This window comes from Anopheles darlingi, chromosome 3 (genome assembly GCF_943734745.1).
Source record: "Anopheles darlingi chromosome 3, idAnoDarlMG_H_01, whole genome shotgun sequence".
Taxonomy (NCBI): Eukaryota; Metazoa; Arthropoda; class Insecta; order Diptera; family Culicidae; genus Anopheles; species Anopheles darlingi.
In genome coordinates, this window is record NC_064875.1 from 31,971,230 (window position 1) to 31,980,938 (window position 9,709).

Genomic DNA, 9,709 nt, shown 5'->3' on the forward strand with positions numbered 1-9,709 from the left:
TCTCGAAATGAAAACAGCTTAAAAGTTCAATTAAAGAAGCTCGCTTAGATCTGCGCAGACAAATCTGCGAAAAATTGAAATCTCTGCTGACAAATTGTGCTGAAATCGTAATGTACCAACCTTAAACTCTAGAAGTTTAGTACAAGCGAATGTTTCTTGAATCACTTTAGTACATCAAAGATTTAACCATCTTTTCTTTTGACGACTTCTGATGAACTCATCTCTACCGCCAAGAGTGGTCGATCAGTCGAAAAAATTCAAATGTTTAATCAGCAAATTCTGTAGTGGGCGCATGTTTATCAGCTGTACTCGCTGCTCTGCTAACAGAACTAGAAGAGCCTGTGACCTTGGGGAACAACAACTATATGGAATATGTTCGCACCTGTGGGCATTACAACGCATTGTTTGCCCACACGGATGCGGCGGCACTATTCTCTACCGCCAAGAGTGGTCGATCAGTCGAAAAAATTCAAATGTTTAATCAGCAAATTCTGTAGTGGGCGCATGTTTATCAGCTGTACTCGCTGCTCTGCTAACAGAACTAGAAGAGCCTGTGACCTTGGGGAACAACAACTATATGGAATATGTTCGCACCTGTGGGCATTACAACGCATTGTTTGCCCACACGGATGCGGCGGCACTATTTATCTTGTACCACCTTGGACTCCAAGACAACGACCATTTGCATAGCTATCCACCAAAAATGCTGTTCATATTACATACCGCACCGCGCACCGCCGGCCGCACGCCGAACGTGCCTTACTGCAGCAGGTAACAACATCGCACTAATGAAAAGGTCGCTTCCCTGGTCCGGCTGGTGCCAATATTTATCTTCTACGAGGTGCAACAAAGCACGTTTCCTCCATATCGAGGATCCTCCTCTCTTCAATGGGTACTTCTACATGGTGTCATCATTCAAGCGGTTTTTGAAACAACTACTACCGGGGGCACAGCTGAGATACCACAGTTTCCGGCTAAAAATAGCTGCCGGTTCTCTTTGAGATTCACAGCGCACACTATAGTGGTCACCACACCGCCCCAAAAACAAATGCTCATTGGTGTTGTTGGTATGCACGCGATTAGCTGCACTACAGGGCGCATGGGCACGTGGGATGACGCCGATTTACATTCCGTGGTCTTTCTTCTCATCAATCTGACATTAGAAGTCAATCTTGTCCCGCTACACTGTCTCTCTTGTTCTGAAGGTAGCGTTATTTCGATATTCTCAAAAAGATGTGGTCACATTGGACCACGGACGATGCACAGAATGCACCAAGCATCGGATGCATCACTGCCATGATCACTACTACACTCGAAACGTGTATGCGCAATACCCACTCGTTTACCGCTCGCTGCTAGCGTGATAAACTAATTTATCACTTCCGTTCCAACTAAACCAACTGACGCGGCGGACTTCAAGAAACGTTGCGTCACGGAAACACTATCAGTTGGCTCCACTCGAATCGAGTAGTACTCCCGAGCATTATTATTTTATAAAAAAAAGCCGTCTTAATTACGTTTTACTCGAGAGTCTCTCGAGATGAAAGCCATCGCCGTACAGTGTGGAAGATGGAATGTTTTTAATCTAGTTTAAATTTCAAAAATTAATTCAAAACAAATGGACCACGTATGCGTCAACAACTGAAGCGTGCGCAAACCGTGGCCAAGGCACAGCAATGCTGTGGCGCAGTATCTGCGATTTGTAGCATGTTCAATGTGCTGTAAAGTGAATGAAATCATTTGTCATTTGACCACCATCACTTATGATGTGAATCATCACAACAGCACAGCACAGCATCCAAACGGCGCAATCGCGAGTGCCATCCGTTCGGCGAAAGAATGCCAAAGATCACCACCACCGGACGACCTCCTCCTGCAATCAATTTAGAGCACAAAACATCGGCACCGAGGTCCACATTCCGCGACTCGCAAAGTAAATTAATAACATCGTTAAACGCATGATCTCATCGCTGCCGATGGAGTTCTTTTGAGCGACACAAAACTCGAGCAAGTCTGAGACTGAAACAATTGAATCAACCAGCAGCAATAGCACACGCCTATGCGACGACCAAGAAGCACTGCGTGGGCAACAAACAACCGCTGTTTGGCGACGGCAGCAGCCTAAGCGTCACACGCATTTGCACATATGTATATTTGCGGAACGTCATCAGCGCGTAGCCGCCCTGCTACCGGACATTTGGGACACGAACGGTAAAAAATGTGTCCCTCTCGTCGTCACGGTAAACGCAACAAAGACGGCGATGATGTCGCAAACAGTTTTCCCAGCAAGAGATCAGAATTTCAGGATTGTTGTTCAATCAAATCGTTACTTTATATCACCCACAATGGAGGAGCGCCCCTTTCATGATTCAGGCCAGCTGTTGCAACGCACATTTGCATGCACCGGGAAGGAGCGAAACTGTATAAACAGCATTGTGGGTTTGGTATTAATTTATTAGATTCCACTCGATATGCAAAAGATTTCTTAATCTTCTTTCAAAGACATTGGACTAATATTGCTAGCGGCAAGAGATGCAGCATCTAACATTATAGCCACGATCAATTGCCTTTATCCTTTTTAACAACTGCTGTTTCTTTCTCGGTTTTCTACAAACGCAGAAAATTGTCGTTGCTAAAGTAAAAAAAAACGGCTTCTTTGTGCCGTGCCCTACAAGTTTGGAGCAAAGTTTTACTTACTTGTTTTGTGCAACAGCAACGAGAAAGTTATTTTAGGGAAATAATGTAAATTTTGTATAATTCACTGTAGAAAAAAGTGGACTAAATTGAATTTCTAGACAAACACACATATTATGATATGAAAGTTTCGATATCGAAACGAAAATTTTCTATATATGAAGAAACACCATCAAGAACCATGCTTTGAGAGATGTGCCTGGCCAAATGAGCGCAACAAAACGGTAGCATTTTTCATTCCATTCCATGCGCTTTGGTACCGTTTCGCCAATAAGTCGACGATAAGATTTAATCGTGCCGCTAATCCACTGTTTTGCCAAGCGGCCATAAAACATCCCTCCACTATTCCTGTTCCCGTTTCGTAACCCTACTACCCATCCTTTCGCCAGATGGCAAGCAAACAATTGCTCATCTTCGCGGTCGAAATTCTACCACCGGTGCCGTGCGAAATGCGCTGGCTAATGTTTTGGAATGGCACTGACAAGATGCTCTATAGCTCATCGTTAAATTAGGCGTTAAAGGGGCGAATTAATTTAACCTTCGCATATTTTGGACCACCGTGATTCTCGGCCGAGGGAACGACGTTTCGATCCCGATTGGGGGGTACGAGACGGCATGCGAAAACCGGCACCGGCACGAAAAACTATAGTCAAGCGATAGATGCCAAAGAGAGCGGGAACCGGGGACAGGAAATGACCATTTGTTTAGAACATTTCTCGGCACACAAGAACCTTCCCACGAACGGTACGTTTGGGTGTGGGGGGGATGGGTGAGAAATACGAATGTGAGTGCATAAAAACAACATTTACGGCGAGTTAAGCTGCTTTCACATCGAGCGCGTTTAAACGCCACTAATAGACGCAGCAGGTTTTTTGACGCAGAAAACACGGTTGTATCACATCAAAATATATGGAAGTGTTCACGTAACGCACCGAAAGCTATTTTTTGGAGCTTTTGAAGAGCTTAAAAGTTGGCGTTTTTTTTCGGATCTGTGAAAATCTACAGATTGTGGCAGGTTCTGAGCCGACTGTAGCAGGCTACGCAAGCAAGCCAGCGTAGCCCTTTGGTTTTGCAATTTGTTTTGGCAGGAATGTGTTGAAATCCGGGTAATAACTGTTTTGCGTGAAGATTAAACTATTTATCATGATTTGATAAGGTGGCGGTAGTGATATAGTGCTATTTTTCGTGAATTTTAAATCGACCTTCGCGCAACCTAGGTGTGAACAATAAATTAAGCTTTTGCGTCAAAAAACGCCAACTTTGGCGTTTTTAAAAACGCGCTCGATGTGAAAGCAGCTTTAACCGGTACTTGGAGTGCGAAATTGGCGTTTTGGTGTTCCGTCTCAACGGTACAAATAATGGTCATGATCGACACAGCTTATCCTGTGTTTTATTCGTAATGATGGGAATAATGAGATCTTACTGGGCTGGTCATTACATTTCTCTCTGAGATGTTTGAAAGTTTTTAAAACTTATAAACCAAAACATGAACCCTGTACTAAACTTGACCTTCTTTTACGAAACATCATAAATCATTAGAAGTTTTGTTGCAAATTGTTAATTAGAAGACAGGCAGTGAACTATCGAGCTGACACTACCCCAGAAATGCTACCTGCCCCCCGGGGATGTCCCAATTATGAAAAAGAAAACAATCATTGTGTGGTTTTCTAATTATAATGCCACTCAACACTAAACTCGAAAGGCGAAATCGGAAGATCGTTTTCTTTTGCGCAACCCCTGCTGCGTCCCTTTGCTTGGCCAGCTGCCAGTGACATCATCATGGGAGTATAACAGGAAAACCAGATGACGTGACACACTGAACTGTATCGGCCCGACCAATACACGATATTCAAATGGTTTTCCCGTTTTAACCATTCAAAACATCTTGGAACCGGATCGCATCACGGGCAACAGTTCCATTTGGTGCAAAAATTATGTCTGTATTGGTCGTTCATTTCAAGGCCTAGGCCGGCCGAAGCAAGGAGATATTTCAAAACGGCCAAGCATACGCCAAAACTGCGACGAAAATAGAACACTTCAGTGGCATCGCCACATTCGCCTCGGACTAGCTGCTCAAAGCAGCTGGTTAATGGTTTAATCCGCAACATCGGCATCTGCGATTAGTGACTATGAAAACGGAGGAATCGTATCGGAAGACCTCCTCTCTTGGCGTTTCCAACATTGACCCCGAAAAACGCTCCGAACAGTCCGAATCATTTCTTTTGCCGGCATGGGTGGTGGCGGTTTTCTTCGAGATTTGTAAGAATTCCACGAATTTCTGCATATCAACAGGGGAAAACTCCAATGGAGCCCCGATTTATACATCTCCTCCTCGAGGGCACTATCACTTTTCCACGATCTTTCATCCACTTGAATATCATGTTTATTCAGTGTGGAACCCAGATCTCATCGACACCTTCCCGTATTGACAGCCTGCAGTATATCTCTCGATTGAGCCATTCACTGGGTGAAGTACACTTCCCAAATCTTAATAGACTATTGTTTGAGCTGAACACAGGCACACGAAAAGATAGGCGCACCTCATCTGTCGGTTCGTTTTCTTTTTTAATACACCCATCGTGCGTGTCACACTGCCAATTGAAAGTGTTTTTGTTTCATTTTCTACCAAAGTGTTGAGTGAGGAAGAGGAGAAATTGTCTGTTTTCGGCCTAGATGATGCTGATGGGATTTTAAGCATTTAAATTTAGAAAACAACTACTGTGATAAAATCGCCGTATAGCACTACATTTATTAAATGGATTAGTCTATTAATAGGATAAAGTATGTGAGATAAAGTATGATTGCACTGCAATAGAGACACTGTTAGTTCTTATGTGCTCTTGCCAAAAATGCACTCTGCCTTGAACTCCAATTAACTCCCCTTCAGCAGTGCTGCATTTTTCAAACGGATATTCATCTTTGCAAAGGATGATATTATTATTCCTCTTTCCAAGTTACATTGTAACAAAGGTGGAATGCTGCGTCCAAAATTGCTGTTGATTGATGTTGTACTTTTAATGCAAAACAGTAATCGTCATCTAACCATATCTAAACTGACAAAGTTGAATAATCGAGTGCATGAGTTCCGTAGGTCGCGGGGCAAGTCTAAAACTATCGTCCGTTTCTTAATCACTGCTGCAATTTATTACCTTTCCGCTCAAAATGATGGAGGAGTTGCATAGCTGATTTTGCATTGAAACGGTTATTTCATGTTAATCAGAATATTTCGACCACACAGCTCTGACACCAACGCTCTGACGACACATGTGACGACACTCAGAAGAGATCGAATAGGGCAACTGGTAACCAGCTGACCTTGGTAAACGCCCTTACCAACGAAGAACAGCGTCTCGCCACTGTTTGTACAATTAAATGTTACAAGGATGTTGAAATCATCAATTAACACGCCAAGCATACCTTGGAACTGCTTGGACAACATTTAAATACGATCATTTTGTAGTTTGAATGAAAGAAAGCTGAACTGTTCTCCCATCACAGCTGGGACAGTTTGGCGTTTAAATCACATTCACACGATCACAAGATGGTTTATTGCGGTCAGGGGCATGATGATGCACTCCAGTAAACCTCAATCTCTCGCTGAATGGCATCGCCACATCCCACTCTTACCAATGATGGCGGAAAAAATTGATCTCTGGAAACCCACCTGGTTGGAGGGACGGAAAGAAAGCGACAAATTTTCCACATCATTTAATCGATCCGCTACATTGTGTACGCGTTTCGTGCACAACCAAGCGAAGAGAGTCGCCAGTAATACCCCTTCCTGCAATGGTCCGGTTCTGGTTCCGGTTTATTTGTTTTCCAATCTTTACGCATATTTCTCTATCTTTTGTAACTCTCGACAAGTGTAAAAGTTCAATCCAACAATTTTATATCAATCAATCCAAACGTGCGATTTCATTATCACACGGAGGTACATCAAACGATACCGAAGGAGATTACTTAAATTTAATATGATGTTACCGATGACAGCATAAACAGCTTGTAAACCAACTGTTCGTGGAAGGGTTATGTTGTGGCTTTTCACATAATTGAATTTAACCTTCGTGTGAAGACCGGATATAATGTACAATATTTGTAATGATTCATCGCTTTTCGATTCGCTCCGGGTTTCTCATCTTTCTCCAGCCAGTCCAAAACAGCATGTGGTCTCGACTTACCTTATGATTGATATCTTGCACATCTTCCAAGCTTACATCGCTGTACATGTCTTCGGCCGTATCACAGTTGGAGCTTCTTCCGGACGAGTTAAAACTCGATGATCTGTAAAGGTGGCTGTAAGAAAACGTGAGACATTAGTTGCACTCTGCTTTTACATGTTCTACAACCAAGTTGCTAATTTCTATAGTACACAATTAGTTCTTTGTAAGATAAACCCCTAACACCTTCTATCGTGTCAGACCAATATTATATTACATTGCATTTTACTTAATCTCTTTTTTACTCAAGACTACAATTGAGCAATTGCAATCACTTGTTCCTATCAACAACTCGTTGTAGGGTGAATAGCTCTGTGCTCTGTGAAAACAATACTTTGATGTACTTTGCTTGCAATCACAAAACAGGAACTCCCACGAACAGCAAAACGTGCACCAAAAATTCAAAAACACAGGCAGCGGCGGAAGGTCATCCTTCTGGAACCGGAATACCAGTCTTGGTTTGAGGAGGTCGATCTCCGTCTCACGAATTCGAGCTATTTTTATACTAAAATCTGTCCCTGAAAGCTCGAACGGAACAGATTTGCCGTACTTTACTACAGCCGTCTAAGCGGGTTTTAGTTTCATTTGAGTTAATAAGCAATCCCAAGGGTTATACGCACCAAAAAGGCTTATTTTTGACGACTTTTAGTGCAGAAACCATTCAACTTTATTTTTTCAAAGTTAATGTCATATTAAACGTCTACTTTTCAAGAGTATTTGGTTCAAAACTACGCGCATGGCGTTCAATCCGTGTTCGTTAACGGTCGTTTCAAATTCAAAAAGCCGAAGATTCCCGAAGGCCCCTGGCACACAAGCCGAAGGCTGGAAATAAGCCGAAGATACCCGAAGTGGCGCCCTCTACCCGGCTTTCGTGCGTTTACAACTCTCGTTTCAGCACTTCAGCAATTTCAAATTTAACCGTTTCTTTACCGAATTTTACCGATTTTTTTGGTTTCTGCACTAAAAGTTGTCAAAAATAGGCCTTTCTGGTGCCATTTGTATCGTTCCGCTGTCTTCCCTTATTGGGATTGTGCTAGTTATAATTGTAGGATCCGAAACGCTAGGCTAATATAGGGCCCTCCTTCCTTGCTACTAATAATACCAATTCAAACAATTTGAAAATTCTGAACAATCCTGCGATACCATGACATCAAAAACTATAAAAATCTGCAACGTAAACAACATTATAATTTGGCAAATTTGTTTGCGAGATGGTTTGGGACACTATCAGACCAGCAAACGATAAAATGCGACCCTGAAACTAAACTTAACTGCCAAAAACCCTGCAAGGAAGCAGTATTGACCAAATTAAAAGGATGTATTTGCACAAAAGCGCATTTTGCCAATCGTAAAATGATGCTTAACGGCTATTTAATCAGTTAACTTTATCCGTAACTTAATGATGGAATAAAGATCTATAACTGTTAAGTGAAATCATTTGTTTTCAACATTACGATGAAACGAACGGTTTTATACAATGTAAACTGATTCTCCAGCTTAGCTTAGTCGCCAGTTGTTCCATTCTTTGTTTTCGACGACAAAAAGCCTGCTCATAATGCTCAGAACGTCGATAGTTGCTCCTCAGCACCATAAATGAGAGCACCTCGAAGGTCATTTTAATTTAAATTTAATTATCCTTAGAAAACGAGAGTGTGAGCTTGTTCTTGAAGCCAACAGCTAATTTAGCAGACGACTTTCTAGAATGAATTTTGATGCGATCAAAGCCTTAAAAAATGAAGAAAAACAATCGCTTGCTTGTCAGACAAGCAAAGGAAACTCGACTAGTCTTCATTAGATTATTGCTCAAAATAAACCTCCGGAAGCCCTGTCTTTAAGTTATGCTCTTTAAATACTTGGTTAGTTATTTTGTGTCATATTTTGCAGGAGAAATACTTACTTCGCTAAGGCATTGGATCCTAGCTGCCGTTTGCCGGAGCTGCTGAAACGGAAAAAGTAGAACGAAGCGCGCCGTGACGCATTAGTGAAATGAGGCTAGGGACCGTTTTGCTTCTGATAAGAGGCGTAATGTAGCTTTCTCAGGCAACATGAAGGTGCATCACACATGATACCACAAACCGTTTTGTCCTGTCCTTCACTGGGCACATCAGACAAAAGACGGTCCTCATGTGATGGAGCTCATTGTCCCTACACAACCATCAACCGAACCGTTCACGTTACAACATCAACGCTCTAGCTTATTCCAACACCTGAAATAACCTTCTTCCGTCAACATGAAAGACAGACACTGCCGCTCAAAAAAATGTCACGCCGCGCTAAGCCGTTCCTATTATCAACGTCTAGTGTTTTTGTGTGTTCTTGAAAAATGTCATTACTGTTGCGGTTATTTACTGCGAAGAATGGATGGATAAAGGTTGCCGTGAACCTCTCTAAGGGTTTCAAACTACGGTTGTTGACAGTATTCTTGACACCATTTCAGACCGTCCGCTCGAAGTAGTGGTTAGTAAAACAGATTAGATTACATAATAACACTAATTTAAAAAGAAGTATTCCCTTTTCGTTTCTGATAATGACTCTTCTTCTTCATGTGTTTTGAAATCGTTGTACCTTCTTCATCGAATCGATGTAAACAAAAAATTATTTCAATTTTATGTGAATAAGAACACATACCAAGCAACCAACAATAATTTTGCTTGGTCAACCGTAAAAAAGCAGCCCAACAGTACATTGCTTATATTACGGCAGCTGGTAAAGCCGGCAGTAGCTACAGCGACGCCAAATCAGTTACGATAACTGATTGGACTCTAATCCGATACCCGCGATATGTTCGTTACACGTAT

General features: G+C 42.2%; 1 protein-coding gene across 12 annotated transcripts in view; it reads right to left on the reverse strand.

The window, feature by feature from the left end:
* LOC125956155 (rab11 family-interacting protein 4B) overlaps nt 1–9,709 on the reverse strand; it is a 62,497-nt gene that overhangs the window by 30,967 nt on the left and 21,821 nt on the right. For 7 of the 12 annotated variants that reach the window (XM_049687759.1, XM_049687756.1, XM_049687760.1 and 4 more), the window contains 2 exons: nt 8,809–8,847; nt 6,873–6,987 (listed from right to left, as the gene is read on the reverse strand). In XM_049687759.1, the coding sequence (XP_049543716.1) occupies nt 6,873–6,987; nt 8,809–8,847 (154 nt within the window). Of the gene's footprint in view, nt 1–6,872; nt 6,988–8,808; nt 8,851–9,709 lie in introns of all 12 variants that reach the window. The other 5 variants (XM_049687757.1, XM_049687754.1, XM_049687755.1 and 2 more) reach the window with 1 other exon arrangement.